Source organism: Triturus cristatus, chromosome 8 (assembly GCF_964204655.1).
Source record: "Triturus cristatus chromosome 8, aTriCri1.1, whole genome shotgun sequence".
Lineage (NCBI taxonomy): Eukaryota > Metazoa > Chordata > Amphibia > Caudata > Salamandridae > Triturus > Triturus cristatus.
Window position 1 is genome coordinate 16,507,389 of NC_140591.1, and position 18,885 is coordinate 16,526,273.

At 50.0% G+C, this 18,885-nt stretch overlaps 1 protein-coding gene across 2 annotated transcripts in view; it reads left to right on the forward strand.

Annotated features, from left to right (window-relative positions):
- The first annotated feature begins 4,708 nt into the window (after positions 1-4,708).
- MAB21L3 (mab-21 like 3) overlaps positions 4,709-18,885 on the forward strand; it is a 182,637-nt gene continuing 168,460 nt past the window's right edge. For both annotated transcript variants that reach the window (XM_085620744.1, XM_085620745.1), the window contains exons 1-2: positions 4,709-4,828; positions 5,802-5,971. In XM_085620744.1, the coding sequence (XP_085476870.1) occupies positions 5,897-5,971 (75 nt within the window). In that variant the 5' untranslated portion in view covers positions 4,709-4,828; positions 5,802-5,896. The remainder of the gene's footprint in view (positions 4,829-5,801; positions 5,972-18,885) is intronic.

Here is an 18,885-nt window from a genome sequence, read left to right on the forward strand (position 1 = left end):
TATCTAACAGGGCAGAAGGGCAGTGTGCATGAGAACTCATAGTATCTAACAGGGCAGAAGGGCAGTGTGCATGAGAACTCATAGGACCTAACAGGGCAGAAGGGCAGTGTGCATGAGAACTCATAGTATCTAACAGGGCAGAAGGGCAGTGTGCATGAGAACTGAAGAACCATGGCAGAGCAGTAGGGCAGTTTGAATGAGGACTCGGAGTTCATGGAAGGGCAGCAGGGCAATACAAATGGTAATTCATTCAAGGGAAGTAGGGCAGTATGAGTGAGGACTAGTAATATTTCCTAAGAGGTCAGTAAGGCGGTATGAAGAAGGACTGGTACCACCTGAGAGGGCAGTCAGACAGTATGAATGATGACCAGTAGTTCCAAAGAGGGCTGTAAGATGGTACGAATGAGGACTGGTAATTCCTAGGAGGACAGTCAGACAGTATGAATGATGACCCGTAGTTCCTACAAGGGCAGTAGGATGGTATGAGTGATGACCAGTAGTTACTAAGGTGGCAGTAAGGCAGTATGAATGAGGGCCTGTAGCTCCTAAGAGGGCAGTAAGGCAGTATGAATGATGACCCATAGTTCCTACAAGGGCAGTAGGATGGTATGAGTGATGACCAGTAGTTCCTAAGAGGGCAGTAAGGCAGTATGAATGAGGACTGGTAGTTCCTAAAAGGGCAGTACAGCAGTACGAATGAGAGCCAGTAGCACCTAAGAGGGCAGTAAGGCAGTATGAATGATGATCAGTAGTTTCTAAGAGGGCAGTAGGGCAGTATGAATGAGGACCGGTAGCGCCTAAGCGGGCAGTAAGGCAGTATGAATGAAGACTGGTAGTTCCTAGGAAGGCAGCGGCGAGCAGGCTGGCAAGATAAAGTGGCAGGTCCGGCACGTGTGACAGTTGTAGGGGAAGGTAGGTCCAGGCAGTGTTTTGGGCCACATCCTACATCCATGGTATGCAAGGAGGAGTGACATTAAAGCATCCTTTTGGACACTGGTCATTGTATGTCCCTCCCAACTGTGTCTTGCTGAAGATTCTACAAAGCGCTGTTGTGAGACGTCTTCCACTGCACCCTCTTCAAGCCTACCCTGACCCCACAGCCAGTCACACCAAAACATGGTCTTGGGGTCCTCTTTTTTTGGGTTCCTGTGGCCCGCTTTGTTTAGCCATCGGCTGAGACTTTGTCAACCACATCTTGGCTACGCACAGTGGAGTACCCATCCCTTACGTCATTCTTTTGGCTGTTTGGGTGCATCCTTCGGCCTCCGCTCAAGTGCTTCCAATGCACTACATGAGGGACGGCTGGACACCTAAAGCTCATGGGATGGGGATGCCCTTTGTGTGGTCCACAAGCATGTACCCCTGCCCTGAGTAATCCGACTGCATGTGAAACTGGTATCCTGACTCTTTGTTGGCCCAGCTCACACACTACTCTTATGTGTTCATTGAGGCCTGGGCCTGCCATAGTCAAGCAAAGGTCTCGGACTGTTATGTGACATAGACGGGCACCGCAGGCATTCACATTGTATTAACATGAGACTACTGTCCTTGTGGTGGGCTGTTGATGTGCAGGGGTAGTGGAATGCAGACTCTTTTCCTGCCTCAGGAGGACGGGTGGCCACCATCCACTCATGTAACGTTCTGCTTATAACTTATACCCACATCATTGCACTGATTATCTGTGTGTGTATCGAGTGTGTGAATGCATGGTGGCACATGTATGGTGGAAATACTCCATGTGTGATGAGAGTATGATTGCTGGATAGCCTCGGATGTAGCACGGCACAAGATGGAGGGTGGATACCGCGTCTTCCGACAGTGGAAGTGTGTTGCCTGCATTCCTGAAACTGAGGGTTGAGACCTCGACAGTGAAGCGAGGGAGGATGGAGAGAAAGAAACTCTAAGACCCTCTCTGAGGATCTTGTAGCCAAAGGTTTGGATTACTCCCTCCGGAGCACCACGTTGGGTGGAAGGTTAGGGCGGAGTCAGACGGTTCTGTGGTTAGAGGTGAGGATGTTTCTAGGCAGGGCTTCCCTGTTGTCTTTCCACGATTGCTACTTCAGGAAGGCTCATGACACCCAGGTGCAGAGACCTCACACGCCACTTTTCTCATGTTTGGATACTTCATCTTGGGACCTACATCATCACTAACTCCTGTGAGAACCATCATCTTACACAAGGGCTGTGTCTGCACTACAAAACATTATTATATTTGAAAGGCAAGCACCCCAAACCAGTCCTTGGACCTAAGAAGAGTGGACCCATATCCCTTGTCTGTTAAACGAGTATAAAGATGGGATCAAAACCCTGCTCCAGTTCGAAACTGTTCTTACCCATGGAAGGCTCCTCAGAGTACTCGGAAAGCTTCTAGGGGGCCAGGACTGGTGGCTGCATGACAATCAATCGCCCAGAGGTGAGGAGACATCACCTGAAGTCTGCATAACTTGCTGGCAAAGCTGTGGCTTTGTCTCGCGCCTAGAAGCCTGCCTGTCTCCTCAGAAAGGACGGTATAGTGCTAAGCCCAGCAGGCGGGTACAGTGTCCAGTAGGAGAAGCTCAGCTGGCATCAGGAGGGAAGCCAGGGCAGCCCAAGCTGTGTGATGTCACACTGTCTGTCTGCACTATTCAAGTGGTGATCTGCATGAAGAAATTAAAAGCCAGAACAAGAGTGAGCCTTCCAGGCACCCTTACAGCTTGGCTAAAGGATGGTGGTGTCTCAGCCCGACATGTGGAATATCCTGCGAGAGCCATCCTCATCGTCATAGCAGACGGCCTCTCCGACTGCCCAGAGAATGCTGCTGCTGAAGACCAGCACCTTTCGATTAGGCTTGCTGCACTTAGTGGCGTAACGAAACTTGAGGGGCCCCCCTGCAAAGTACATGGAGAGGGGCCCCTCTTTGGACTCACCTAGGAGCTCTCAGGCCAGGGTACTGTGCTGAGGGGGCCCCCTGGAGCTCGGGTGCCCCCCCTCCGTGTTGCGGTGGAATGCGGAGGCCTTTGTTGCGCCACTGGCTGTACTGTTCCTCTCAGGAGCCTGAGTGAAAGGCGAGGCTGTCGCCCGCGGACCTGGGTCGCCGAAGCTGATCCTGCTGGTGCATACCATCCAGCGCCACACAAAGCCAGGTCTCCGCTGAGGAGGGAACATACATCCTGAGATCGAAAGACTGAGAGACTGTATGTTGAATGCACAAAGATGAACCTGCCATTAGGAAGTTACCATTAACCTGTGGGGACTATATTCCTCAAGAACAGATTGCAATGCCGTATAAATCACCTGCTGCAGGAATTGCTTAGCGGACTCGTACCTATGCAAAATCTTTGCCTACAACCGTATCTGATCAGTCACTATGGATACTGTGTGGGTGCACCCTATGGATACTGTGTGGGTGCACCCTAAGGGTACTGTGCGGGTGCACCTATGCATACTGTGCGGGTGCACCGTATGGATACTGTGTGGGTGCACCCTATGGATACTGTGCGGGTGCACCCTATGGATACTGTGTGGGTGCACCCTATGGATACTGTGTGGGTGCACCCTATGGATACTGAGTGGGTGCACCCTATGGGTACTGAGTGGGTGCACCCTATGGATACTGAGTGGGTGCACCCTATGGGTACTGAGTGGGTGCACCCTATGGGTTCACCCTATGGATACTGTGCGGGTGCACCCTATGGATACTGTGCGGGTGCACCCTATGGATACTGTGCGGGTGCACCCTATGGATACTGAGTGGGTGCACCCTATGGATACTGAGTGGGGGCACCCTATGGATAGGGAGTGGGTGCACCCTATGGATACTGTGTGGGTGCACCCTATGGATACTGTGCGGGTGCACCCTATGGATACTGAGTGGGTGCACCCTATGGATACTGTGTGGGTGCATCCTATGGATACTGTGCGGGAGCACCCCATGGATCCTGTGTGGGTGCATCCTATGGATACTGTGCAGGTGCACCCTATGGATACTGAGTGGGTGCATCCTATGGATACTGTGCGGGTGCACCCTATGGATACTGAGTGGGTGCATCCTATGGATACTGTGTGGGTGCATCCTATGGATACTGTGCAGGTGCACCCTATGGATACTGAGTGGGTGCATCCTATGGATACTGTGCAGGTGCACCCTATGGATACTGAGTGGGTGCATCCTATGGATACTGTGTGGGTGCATCCTATGGATACTGTGCAGGTGCACCCTATGGATACTGAGTGGGTGCATCCTATGGATACTGTGCGGGTGCACCCTATGGATACTGAGTGGGTGCACCCTATGGATACTGTGCGGGTGCACCCTATGGATACTGAGTGGGTGCACCCTATGGATACTGTATGGGTGCCTTCTATGGATACTGTGCGGGTGCACCCTATAGATACTGAGTGGGTGCACCTTAGGGATACTGTGCAGGTGCACCAGTGTTTTTTGTTTGCAGTTTTATAGCGGGAACTCTACCCGAAGGTATTGGAGCGCTTTACGTGAGCACCATTTACTTACACAAGGACACATTCCATTTTGTTAGGCACGGGGAGATTAAGTGATTTGCCCAGAATCACAGGATGTTGAGCCGACGCCGAGACTCGAACCTGCATCCCCAGTTCCAAAGTCAGCAGCTCTGTGTGCTAGGGTGGAATCTGTGCGCACTGCATGCTGGGACAGGCCGTTGCAACCGCCTGGGCCTGTCTGTGTGTGAACTGGAGCAGCAGCGATCGGAACCAATCGAAGCAATTGATTACCTCGACTTCCCATGACACCCCGGGAGTCCGAGAGCAGTAAAGTCTGCCTGTGGCCTGTTTACTGTAAAGAGACGGGGCTGACTGCGGCCGGGGCAAGGTGAGCGCGCTGTTTACTGTCAGCACAGCCACAGGTAAGGGGGAGGGGGGCACAAAAAAGGAAAGAAAAGGAGAAAGAAACAAAGACAGGGAGGCAGAAACAGAAAGGGATGGAATACAAGAATCGCAGAAAAATATAGATAACAAAAGATAGTGAAAGAGAACAGCTAAAGAAAGGGCAGTGAAGTAAGAACGGAACAAAGAAGAGAAAGTGAGAGAGAAGTAAGACAGGAGAAAAAGAAAAGATTTGAAGCGAAAGAAAGAAGGAAATAAGGAGAAAAAGAAGATCAACTAGAGAAAGACGCAAGATCGTGAGAAGAGGAGAAAAGGTAAGGTAAGTGGCATTGTGAGTAAGATTGTGAAAAATATAGTTCAAACTCAAAGGAGAACAAGACAAAGAGAGCGGAAAGGAGGCAGGCGAAGAAAGCAGCGAATGCAAAAGAAGAAAATGGTTAGAAAGAAAATAACGATCCAGCGAAAACTAAGATACTGGAATTGACACGGCAGTGGCAGAACAGAATCCAGAGCTAGAAACAAAACATACATCAGAGATAAATAAGGAGAGGACGACGAGGAGAGAAAGAAGGAGAATATAGAAAGAGAGGGAGAAAACGCAGGGACGGTAAGAGGGGAAGGCAGAGAGAATGGAGAGAGGGAGAGAAAGATGGATAGAAAGAGGGAGAGAGTAAAAAGAGCAGAGAGGGGAGAAAGTATTACCAGAGCGAGAAAACGGAGATCAGGAGGGCAAGAGGCTAAACATAAGTAAGCAACAGTGAGGCAGGAAGAAGAAAGAAAGTGAAGAGAGTGACAAACTGAGCAGAAGGTTGTAGGGAGAGAAGAGGGAGTGAGCTCCGAGAGGCCTCTGTGAGAGCAGCACCGTCCCAGGCTGGGGTGAGAGTCTCAAGGGGGGCCACCTGGCCAGGCGTGGTGCATCCTCGAACCCTCAACCGGGCTCTTTCTGTCTTCACTGTTAGAAGCCTGAGCGAGGAGCTAGGGCTGCGTGCCCGGCTGTGCAGCGCCCGGCCGTGTGTCCGGCTCTTCCAAGGCCCCAGCCCCGCAGGCAGAGCCGATGTTTGGGTCGAAGGAGCGCCAGGCCATGAGAGGCGTCACTGAGGAAGAGCTGGAGACCTACCTCCACAACAAGGTGAGGGGGCCGCCTGTCTGTGGGGCTGTCTGTCTGTACTTTAAGCGCCTCCGCCTGTCGCGCTGTCTCTCAATACCCCTTGGCCTTTTTCTTCCTGTCTGTTTTTTCCCTGTTTGTCTCTCGCTGAATTATTCTCTGTCTAGTTTTCTCAGCCTTTCCATGTTTGGCCCCTGCCTCTCTTCCTCACTTTTCTCAGCTTGTTCCTCTTTGTCCCTATTTTTCTGTCTCAGTTTGTTCTAGTCTGCTCCTGTTTGTCGCTGTGTTTCTGCCTCAGTTTTTTCACTCTGTTTGTCCCTATCTTTCTGCCCCAGTTGTCCCAGTCTGCTCCAGTTTATTCATATCTTTCTTCTTCAGTTTGTGTCAGTCTGTCCCTGGTTGTCCCTATCTTTCGGTTCCTGTTTGTTGCTGTCTTTCTGCCTCACTTTGTCACAGTATGTGTTTCCCTGCTCATCCCTATCTTTCTGGCTCAGTTTTTCCCAGTCTGTTTGTTTCTGTTTGTTCCAGTCCGTATGTCCTTATCTTTCTGCCTCAGTTTGTCCCTATCTTTCTGCCTCAGTTTGTCTCGGTCTACCCCTGTTTGTCCCTTTCTTTATGCCCCTGTTTGTTGCTATATTTCTGCCCCTGTTTGTCGCAACGTGTTTGTCCTTCCTTGTCCCTATCTTTCTGCCTCCGTTGGTCCGAGTCTGTCCTTACATGTCGTTTTATTTCTGCCTCAGTTTGCCCCGGTCTGCCCCTGTGTGTCCCTATCTTTCTGCCTCAGTTTTTCCCAGTCATCCCCTGCTTGCCCCTATTTTTCTGCCTCAGTTTGTTCCAGTCTGTTTGTCTCTGTTGCTTTCGGGCTGTGTGTCCCTATCTTTCTGCCTCGGTTTGTTCCAGTCTGTTTGTCTCTGTTGCTTTCAGGCTGTGTGTCCCTATCTTTCTTTCTCAGTTTGTCCATATCTGTTTGCCTCTATTTATTACAATCGGTTTGTCCCTATCTTTCTGCCTCAGTTTGTTTCAGTCTGTGTGTCTGTTTCTTCCAGTCTGTTTGGCCCTATCTTTCTTCCTCAGTTTGTCCATATCTGTTTGCCTCTATTTCTTCCATATTTCTGTTTGTTTCAGTCTGTTTGTCCCTATCTTTCTGCCTCAGTTTGTCCCTGTAGGAGAGTAGGATCTGCTTCACATGGGTACCCCCACTTTTTGCTGGTGTTTCACTGTTTTTCGACCTTAGTCTGGCTGTGGCCCTGCTAATCAAGACCACAGCCTAGCTGCTTCCTCCCTAAAATGGTTTGCATGTACATTAGGTACATATCTAATTGGATTCTGGAGTGCCTTATAAGCCCCTAATATATGGTATACTATGTACCTAGGGCATAGGTACCTCAGAGGCCTACCAGGGGCTGAAGCATGTACTATGCCACCCCTGGGAAGCATTCCAAAATGGCACCACAGGTCTGCTACTGCAGCCTGGGTAAGGGTGTGCTTGTACCCCTTACAGTGTTATAGGCTACCTATATCACTACCATTGCACACACCTATAAAACCTATAAGTCACTCCTGTGGCAGGCCTTAAAAATCCTGAAGGCAGAGTGCTTGGTTTTTATGTGAAAGGGTGGCCTTGCATGAGCAGAGCCCCTCTGCAGCATTCGGAGTACCTCCTCTGATGCTGTTTGTGGTGCAGCCTGACCATATACTCTTAAGTGCATTATAACCTCGCAGTAAATGCTAACTTTGGGATGGCTGCACGGAAACATGTCGTATTTGGTGTCAAATGCTTTGGAATACAGTTCTGGCGGCGGGGGTAGCATTCCACCCTTCTAGAGGGAGAGACATGTTCACACTGGTCTAACCCGGTAGGACTTTCTTCAGCCTTGGCATCACAAAATGGATGCCTCTGGCACAGACACGGGTCTGGCCTCCTGCTGCTGACCGAAACTCCGGCAGGGGAGGCCTGGACAATAGCTTTCCTGTCCAGGGAGGTGTAACAGGGAGGTGTAACCACCTCCCCAGACAGGCAGAGGTGTATTGGGGCTGGGCGGGAGCGCTCTCTGGTGCTTTGAAATCCTGCATTGGGGGCACACTTGGTGTCCCTGTGCATAGTCCAGTTCAAACCGGTTGCAGGGGCTACCTGCCCCTGCTCTGGCCATGAAACTGGATAAAGGAAATGGGTGTAACCACCCCTCTTTCCAAACCCTCCCATAGGTGGGTCCCTAGAGTATGTCCAACCCCCAAACTTAGTATAAGTATGGGAACCCAGTCCTCGTGACTTTAGCTTACCCCGGACAAAACTCTGCAATATATATCCTGGACCTTCGACGTTCTACTTTGACTAGAAGACTGAAGAAATCTCCCTTGGGGTCAAGGAGTGACTCCCCTGCTTGGCAGGCACCAAAGAAGCAACTGGCCGGCCTGCATTGCTGAAGCTCCGGCCGGACGCCGAAGTCTTTGCATCACCACAGGTGGATTTCCAGACTACACCGAGGCTACCCTGAGTCCACAGCAAAGCTGAGGCCCGTGGCTATCGTGGGTGATGTGGAACCGTGACCCCTGGACACCGTGAACTTTTGCAGCAACACTATCTTCCTGGTCCTCCTCAAAGTTGTGCTTTGGACTCCGAGTAGCCCCAACCTTGAGCACCTCCTGCACCGAAGATTGCTGGCCTCCACTCCACGAGTGACCCGTGGGCCAGTTTCAAGTGCGACCGCTTGAGGCTCCTTCGCGATCGCTAGCCTGTTGGCTAGTAGGTCCCCACGAAGGCAACTCCTCTTCTACTTGGGCTTTCCTGGTTGCTCCAGACGTGCCCCGACTTACCCTCGCTGGGTGAGTCCCTCAGACCTTCCTGGTCTGCACCGCAGTACTTTCTCTGATTTCCAGTAACTTGCCGTTGCCAAGGCTTGTTGGGTCCAATCTGGTCACCGACACCGCAGCACTCAACAGACTATGTGGGGCAGCTCGAATCCAGCTCCTGGTTATCATCGGCGCCTCCTGGACCTCGTGGCTGAAGAGTCAAGACACCCATCAACTCACCTGAAGCACCCGACATCTGTGGGCATTGGTCCATCCTGCCCTCAGTCACTGGCAAGTGACCCAGACTCTGTCCCCTCTGCTTTCAGGTTCCTTCCATCCTAGATCCAGGCTTGGATCTCTTCGGACACTTCGCCTCTTCACGGCAGCAGCAGTTCTTCGCCAGCTTCCATTGTAATCGACGACGCGACCCGACACCAAAAGACACCTATGCACCCGGCTTCCCCGGGTAAGGTAACTGGAGTACTCCGGTGCTCCCTTGGGTGCTAGCCCTAGAACTTCCTAAGTCCAAAAGGGTTTGGTCCTGACTTGATTCTAAGTGTCCCTAATCTTTAAATTTCCAACCGCGACATTGCCCATAGAAGCTAGCGGGAACCCGCGGTTGCGTTTACACACTGCACACAGTCCCCGTGGGTCCCCTGTGGCACTACCTTGCGTGGTTCCTTGGGGTCCCAGTGATTTTACTGGCTCTAGGCCTTGTGTCTAGTTCAGTCGTGGTTCTTATATCACTTTTTTGGTATATGGTTTGATCCGCCCCTAGGGCCCAAACGTGTATTTGTGCTATTACTGTTGATTGCTAACTTGTAAATTAAGTACTTCGAACTGCAGTCTCATAAAGAGACTAGAGGGGTGTGTTTTATCCTAAATACATATATTTTGAATATACACCTGGTGTGGTTGTCCTTTCATTTGATCATTCAAGAGATTATAGACTGGTAAAACAAGCTGCTTTACATTCCTTCAAGACTTAGCCTGAAGGCTGCTCTCCATAGCTACCACTAGGATAGCTTTCAATAAAGGTTGTCTTTAACCTATCACCATAAGGGGTTGTTTGGACTGATATAAGGGGCCCACTAGAACTAGTGGACAGCATATATCAGACCACCTTCTCACATTGGTGTGCAGTGTGTGGGATTCCAGTTTGCTATTGTTTTACCAGATAATCTCAATTGAATTGATCAACTGAAAACCACTAAAGGTACCTAAGGTACATATAATATCAAGTTCAGCTACAGTAAGTTCTACTTAACTTAGAGTTGTGTGTTAAGGGATAGCACACCCTTTAGACAACTCAAGAGAGTTTAGTAGGCCACACTAGTGTAGTTAGTGCAATACACCACACCACGTTAGTAATGTCTAACCAGCCAGGAACCAGTGGGTCCCTGCCAGGAGCCCGTGAGCTCCTCCCCTATAGACATGAGGATCTCTCGTTTGCTCAGCTTATGTTCTTATGGCCTTATGTTCCATTAGGGAGCTGAAGACAGGCAAAAGCCCAACCACCCAGCATCTCAAAAAGATACTGAAGCTTAATGATCTCCCAGGACCTAGTGGTTCTGATGGGGTAGGCGGTGTGGGTGGGGCAGCAGGTGAGGGTGGGCCTAGGGGTGGAAACTCCCCTGACCCTAACTCTAATGCTGACCAGACTGATGACAATGATCAGAATCTGGTGAACCCAGCTCTCCTGGATGAGGATGAGGAGGATGACAACAATGCTCCTTCATTTATTCCTCCAGGTAGAGTTGAAAGTAGGGATCGAAGGGATAGATCTCTGTCAAGGGGATCTGTCCAATCTAACTCCTCTATAGGGACCTTTGTCTCTTCTCACAGAGGGAGGGAAACCTCCCAGGAAGAAGAGAGCGAGACTGCTGAAGTATGCGCAAGACCAGTTCAACCTCAGAAAGCAGCAGATGGCCTTAGATAGGGAAGCCCTAGAGATCTACAGAGCTAGTAAAAAGTAGGGACTAGAGTCCCTTGGTGGCAGCTATTTCCCTAGAGATAGGGAGAGGTCTTATGACCATAGAAACCTAAGTAAGAGTGCCCCTCCCTACCAGAGTGGGGATGACATCCACAAATGGATAACTGCCTTGGAGAAGGCCTGTAAAGTACAGAAGGTCCCTCAAGGTCAGTGGGCAGCAATCTTATGGCTCTCCTTTGCAGACAAAGGTAGAGACAAGCTCCTCACTGTAAGAGAAGAGGATGCTGATGATTACCAGGTCTTGAAAAGTGCACTGATAGATGGGTTTGGCCTAACCACTGAACAATACAGGTTAAAGTTCAGAGATACCCAAAAAAGCACAAAATCAAGACTGGGTTGACTTTGTTGACTGTGCCGATAAGGCTCTGGAAGGTTGGTTATTGGGCAGTAAAGTGTATGAACTCATAGGATTGTACAATCTGATAATGAGGGAGCAGATTCTTAATAACTGTCAAAATCAGCTGTTGCACCAGTACCTGGTAGACTCTGATCTGACCTCTCCCCAAGAATTGGGAAAGAAGGCAGACAAATGGGTCGGAACCAGGGTGAGGCAGAAGGTACAGAACCAAGGTGGTGATCCAAAGAAGAAGGATTCTAAGAACCCTGACAAGGGTGGGGACAAGGGAAAAGACCAGAAGTCTTCTCAAGGGCCAAAAAAATCTTCCACTAATGGGGAGTCACAGTCAAGTAAGGGTAAAGGCCAAAATAAACCTTGGTGCTAAATCTGTAAGCAGAAACTCACTGGACCAGTGACTGCACCAAGGCCAAGGAATCTACTCCAGCCACCATTGCCCCTAAGGCAACTGCTCCCCCTAGTACAGCTACAATAGGTGGTGGCAATGTTCAGAATAAGGGTGTAGTAGGGTTGACCCTGGGTTCTGAGATGGACTCTGGCCTAGTCAGAGTTCCAACTCAGGCTGTGCTTGTCTGTTATGGGTGCATGGATATGTCCCCCTGTGTGAGTCCCAGTAATCTGGGCAAATACAGACAAAAGCCTTTGATAAATGGAGTAGAAGCTTGGGCATTCAGGGACACAGGAGCAAGTGTCACACTGGTGACAAATGATCTTGTGGATCCTGGGCAGATTATACTTGGTGAAATGTACCAAGTGACCAATGCTAGTAATGTCATAACAGACCATTCTCTGGCACTTGTTAACTTCTCCTAGGGAGTGGAGTAACTGGGCTTAAGAAGGTTGTGGTAAGTGCAGACCTACCAGTACAGTGCTTGCTTGCCAATGATCTAGAGACTCCAGCTTGGGCTGAAGTGGAGCTCAGGACACATGCAGAAATGTTAGGGATCCCTGCTCATGTGTTTGCTGTTACTAGGTCACAGGTAAAAATGTCTAAAGCTGAACAGGCCCTGGATTCTGGAATAATGGACCAGGTGCCTCACAAGAAGAGGAGCAGTAGGGTTAAGGCAGAGCCTTCCCACCTGACTCAGAATGCTGATCAGTCTCTTCAGGGAGATGATCTTGAACCTGAAGAAGGAACTGTCCCAGAGGAGCTTGAACCTGACCAGGTTGAGTTCTTGGGGACAGTGGGCCCTTCCAGGTCTGATCTGAGCCAGGAGCAGAAAACCTGCCCCTCTCTTGAACCCCTCAGAAAGCAAGCTGCTGATGAGGCTCCTGGGAATGCTAGTGGCACCCATAACATTTATTGGGATGATGGACTCCTTTACTCAGAGAGTAGAGACCCTAAGGCTGGTGCATCCAGGAGGTTGGTTATACCTCTGAAGTTTAGGGGTTTCCTATTGACACTAGCCCATGATATTCCCCTAGCAGGACACCTAGGCCAGAACAAGACTTGGGACAGAATTGTCCTTCACTTTCACTGGCCCCACATGTCTGAGGACACAAAGGAGTTTTGTCGCTCCTGTGTAACCTGCCAAGTCAGTGGAAAAGCAGGTGGCACTACAAAGGCCCCCCTGATACCACTACCTGTGGTGGGGGTGCCCTTTGAAAAGGTAGGGCTTGACATTGTTGGTCCCATGGATCCCCAAACAGCATCTGGGCACATATTCATACTGGTGGTGGTGGATCATGCCACCAGGTACCCAGAGGCAATTCCCCTAAGGACCACTGCAGCACCTGTGGTGGCAAGAGCTCTCTTGGGTGTGTTCTCAAGAGTAGGCTTTCCTAAGGAGGTAGTATCTGACAGGGGTGCAAACTTCATGTCTAGTTACTTGACTGCTATGTGGAAGGACTGTGGAGTGAACTATAGGTTCACCACACCCTATCACCCACAATGCAATGGTTTAGTTGAGAGATTCAACAAAACCTTAAAGGGCATGATTACAGGACTCCCAGAGAAGCTTAGGCAAAAATGGGACCTACTCTTGCCCTGCCTTTTATTTGCATACAGGGAGGTGCCTCAAAAGGGGGTTGGTTACAGGCCATTTGAACTTTTGTTTGGACACCCTGTCAGGGGTCCATTGTGTTTGGTGAAGGAAGGATGGGAGTTACCTCTCAAGCCCCCAAAGCAAGACATAGTGGACTATGTACTTGGTCTCCGCTCCAGGACGGCTGAGTACATGAAAAAGGCAAACAAAAACCTTGAGGCTAGCCAGGAACTGCAAAAAGCCTGGCATGACCAAAAGGCTGTACTGGCTGTGTACCAGCCAGGACAGAAGGTGTGGGTGTTGGAGCCTGTGGCCCCAGCAGCCCTCCAGGACAAATGGAGTGGCCCCCATACCATTGTTGAACAAAAAGGGGAGGTTACATACTTGGTAGACCTTGGAACCCCTAGGACTCCCCATAGGGTACTTCATGTCAACAGACTTAAACCATATGTTGACAGGGCAGACATCGGCTTGCTCATGGCTACTGATGAAGGACAGGAGGAAGAGAGTGACCCACTTCCTGACCTGCTTTCTCAGAACCCTGATGATGGGTCAGTTGATGGTGTAGCCTTGGCAGGCAGCCTCACTGCCCAACAGCAAACTGGCTGCAGAAACCTTCTCAGCCAGTTTAGACATGTTTTCACTGACTCCAAGTCAGACCACCTGGTGCACTCATGAAGTGGACACTGAGGACAGTCTACCTGTGAAGAATAAGATCTACAGGCATCCTGACCATGTCCGGGACTGTATAAGGACAGAAGTCCAAAAGATGTTGGATTTGGGTGTGATTGAACCCTCAGTTAGCCCTTGGCCTAGCCCAGTAGTCCTGGTACCTAAACCTTACACCAGGGGTGGGAAAAGAGAGATGAGGTGTTGTGTAGAATATAGGGGTCTCAATGCAGTCACTAGGACTGATGCCCATCCCATCCCCAGGGCAAACGAGCTAATAGATACTTTGGCCTCAGCCAAGTTTCTGAGCACATTTGACCTGACAGCTGGCTACTGGCAGATCAGACTAGCTGATGATGCAAAGCCAAAGACAGCATTCTCTACCCCTAGTGGGCACTATCAATTTGTGGTAATGCCCATTGGTTTGAAGAATGCACCTGCCACTTTCCAAAGGTTGGTGAATCAAGCCCTTACAGACCTGGAAGACTATAGTGAAGCATATCTAGATGACATTGCTGTCTTTAGCTCCACCTGGGAGGATCACCTGGTCCACCTGAGGAATGTTTTGGAGGCCCTGCAAACAACAGGCCTAACTATCAAGGCTACTAAGTGCCAGATAGGGCAGAGTCAGGTTGTGTACCTGGGCCACCTTGTAGGTGGAGGCCAGGTTCAACCATTCTTAGGCCTGACTGGGTACTATAGGAGATTTGTCAATGGGTATGGATCAATAGTGACACCCTTGAATGACTTAACTTCTAAAAAGATGCCCAAAAAGGTTCAGTGGACAGCTAGCTGTCAAAAGGCATTTGATTACCTGAAGCAGGCCATGTGTACTGCTCCCATTCTGCAGAGTCCTGACTACTCCAAGAAGTTCATTGTCCAAACAGATGCATCTCAATTGGGGGTAGGGGCTGTACTGTCACAATTGAATGGTGAAGGTCAGGATCAGCCAGTAGCTTTCATAAGCAGAAGGCTGACCCCTAGAGAGAAACGTTGGTCAGCCATTGAGAGGGAGGCCTTTGCTGTGGTTTGGGCTCTGAAGAAGTTGAGGCCATACTTGTTTGGTACTCACTTCCTTGTCAGACAGACCATAAGCCCCTCTTATGGCTAAAACAAATGAAGGGTGAAAACCCCAAACTGCTTAGGTGGTCCATTTCCCTACAAGGGATGGACTTTACAGTGGAACATAGACCTGGGCGTAACCATGCCAATACAGATGGACTCTCTAGGTATTTCCACTTAGAACATGAAGACTCAACTGGTCAAGGTTTGTTTAATGTCCCTGCGTTGGGGGGGGTTGTGTAGTAGAGTAGGATCTGCTTCACATGGGTACCCCCACCTTTTGCTGGTGTTTCACAGTTTTTCGACCTTAGTCTGGCTGTGGCCCTGCTAATCAAGACCACAGCCTAGCTGCTTCCTCCCTAAAATGGTTTGCATGTACATTAGGTACATATCTAATTGGATTCTGGAGTGCCTTATAAGCCCCTAGTATATGGTATACTATGTACCTAGGGCATAGGTACCTCAGAGGCCTACCAGGGGCTGAAGCATGTATTATGCCACCCCTGGGAAGCACTCCAAAATGGCACCACAGGCCTGCTACTGCAGCCTGGGTAAGGGTGTGCTTGCACCCCTTACAGTGGTATAGGCTACCTATATCACTATCATTGCACACACATATAAAACCTATAAGTCACTCCTATGGCAGGCCTTAACAATCCTGAAGGCAGAGTGCTTGGTGTTTATGTGAGAGGGTGCCCCTGCATGAGCAGAGTCCCTCTGCAGCGTTCGGAGTACCTCCTCTGATGCTGTTTGTGGTGCAGCCTGACCATATACTCTTAAGTGCATTATAACCTTGCGGTAAATGCTAATTTTGGGATGGCTGCACGGAAACATGTTGTGTTTGGTGTCAAACACTTTGGAATACTACCCTCCCGCCAGTTCTGGCGGCGGGGATAGCATTCCACCCTTCTCGAGGGAGAGACATGTTCACACTGGTCTAACCCGGTAGGGCTTTCTTGAGCCCTGGCATCACAAAATGGATGCCTCTGCCACAGACACGGGTCTGGCCTCCTGCTGCTGACCGAAACTCCGGCAGGGGAGGCCTGGACAATAGGTTTCCTGTCCCAGAGAGGTGTAACCACCTCCCCAGACAGGCAGATGTGTATTGGGACTGGGGGGAGCACTCTCTGGTGCTTTGAAGTCCTGCACTGGGGGCACACTTGGTGTCCCTGTGCATAGTCCAGTTCAAACCGGTTGCAGGGGCTACCTGCCCCTGCTCTGTCGCAAAACTGGACAAAGGAAATGGGTGTAACCAACCCTCTTTCCAAACCCTCCCATAGGTGGGTCCCTAGAGTATGTCCAACCCCCAAACTTAGTGTAAGTATGGGAATCCAGTCCTCGTGACTTTAGATTACCCTCGACAAAACTCTGCAATATATATCCTGGACCTTCGACATTCTACTTTGACTAGAAGACTTGAAGGAATCTCCATTGGGGTCAAGGAGTGACGCCCCTGCTTGGCAGGCACCAAAGAAGCAACTGACCGGTCTGTATCGCTGAAGCTCACACCGCACACCAAAGTCTTTGCATCACCAGAGGTGGATTTCCAGACTTCCCCGAGGCTACCCTGAGTGCACAGCAAAGTTGAGGCCCGTGGCTATCGTGGGTGACGTGGAACCGTGACCCCTGGACATCGTGAACCTTTGCAGCAACACTATCTTCCTGGACCTCCTCGAAGTTGTGCGTTGGGTTCCGAGTAGCCCCAGCCTTGAGCACCTCCTGCACCGAGGATTGTTGGCCTCCACTCCACGAGTGACCCGTGGGCCAGTTTCAAGTGCGACCGCTCGAGGCTCCTTCGCGATTGGTAGCCTGTTGGCTAGCAGGTCCCCACAAAGGCAACTCATCTTCTACTTTTGCTTCCTGGTTGCACCAGACGTGCCTCGACTTACCCTCACTGGGTGAGTCCCTCAGACCTTGCTGGTCTGAACCGCAGTCCTTTCTCTGATTTCCAGTGACTTGCCATTGCCAAGGCTTGTTGGGTCCAATCTGGTCACCGACACCGCAGCACTCGACAGACTTTGTGGGACAGCTCGAATCCAGCTCCTGGTCATCGTTGGTGCCTCCTGGACCTCGTGGCTGAGGAGTCAAGACACCCATCAACTCACCTGAAGCACCCGACATCTGTGGGCATTGCTCCATCCTGCCCTCGGTCACTGGCAAGTGACCCAGACTCTGTCCCCTCTGCTTTCAGGTTCCTTCCATCCTAGATCCAGGCTTGGATCTCTTTGGACACTTCTCTTCAGGGCAGCAGCAGTTCTTCGCCATCTTCCATTGTAATCGACGACGTGACCTGACACCAAAAGACACCTATGCTCCCGGCTTCCCTGGGTGAGGTAACTCGAGTACTCCAGTGCTCCCGTGGGTGCTAGCCCTAGAACTTCTTAAGTCCAAAAGGGTTTGGTCCTGACTCGATTTTAAGTGTCCCTAATCTTTAAATTTCCAACCGCGACATTGCCCATAGAAGCTAGCGGGAACCCGCGGTTGTGTTTACACACTGCACACAGTCCCCTTGGGTCCCCTGTGTCACTACCTTGGGTGGTTCCTTGGGGTCCCAGCGATTCTACAGGCTCTAGGCCTTGTGTCTAGTTCAGTCGTGGTTCTTATACCACTTTTTTGGTATATGGTTTTGTCCGCCCCTAGGGCCCAAACGTGTATTTGTGCTATTACTGTTGATTGCTAACTTGTAAATTAAGTACTTCGAGCTCCATTCTCATAAAGATGCTAGAGGGGTGTGTTTTATCCTAAATACATATATTTTGAATATATACCTGGTGTGGTTGTCCTTTCATTTGATCATTCAAGAGATTATAGACTGGTGAAACAAGCTGCATTCCTTCAAGACTTAGCCTGAAGGCTGCTCTCCATAGCTACTACTAGGATAGGTTTCAATAAAGGTTGTCTTTAACCTATCACCATAAGGGGTTGTTTGGACTGATACAAGGTGCCCACTAGAACTAGTGGACAGCATACATCAGGCCACCTTCTCACAGTCCCTTTCTTTCTACCTCAGTTTGTCCCAGTCTGTTTGTCTCTAATTCTTCCAGTCTGTTTGTCCCTATCTTTCTGCGTCAGTTTGTCCCTATCTTTCTGCCTCAGTTTGTCCCAGTCTGTTTGCCTCTATTTCTTCCAGTCTGTTTGTCCCTATCTTTCTGCCTCAGTTTGTCCCTCCCTATCTTTCTACCTCAGTTTGTCCCAGTCTGTTTGTCTCTAATTCTTTCAGTCCGTTTGTCCCTATCTTTCTGCCTCAGTTTGTCCCTATCTTTCTGCCTTAGTTTGTCCCAGTCTGTTTGCCTCTATTTCTTCCAGTCTGTCCCTATCTTTCTGCCTCAGTTTGTCCTTATCTTTCTGCCTCAGTTTGTTCCAATCTGTCTCTCTTTCTTCCAACCTGTTAGTCCCTATCTTTCTGCCTCAGTTTGTCCCAGGCTGTCCCTGTTTGCCCCTATCTGTCTTGTGTTCATTTGTGAAGCTATCTGCTTCTTGAAGCTGCAGCAGAGACGCCATTTTGGTTCCAGTCCTGTTGAGGCAGGTTCTAGTATTTTACACAGATGAGGTCGCTCTATTTTAGTAGATCTGGTGTTGAGTGGAATCCTAGCGGTGTTTACACTGTCCCGGTCCCTGTACGCAAACTTGGCATACACTGCCACAGCTCTGCCAAGACACAGAGGCTTTTTGCGCGGCAGTCATGTCACCTTCAAGAGTTGTTGACTCTGCGTCGGTGTCGCTTTGTGTCTCACAGGCTTCAAAGGGTATTAAATCCGGGCCATGGAGTAGGCATGCTTGTCAGACTGAGCAGAGCAGTTTCTGTGGTTATTTTAGGGCACATATAAGTGCTTGGCTGTTGTAGCGTACTCCCCAGCCCGGGAGCATGTAACAGACCACACCACACACGGAGCTCTGGTTTGCACATCTCTATTCTTCAGTATGCAACCGTTAACTGAACGCACTGCGTCACAGACTTTATGAATTACACCCAGCCACACCCATCAGATTATGTAATACTTATAAGGAGTCTGCCGATGACCACTAGAGTCTTCATGCACATAAACACAGGACATGATATCTCCCCCTTTGTTAAATAAAAAGT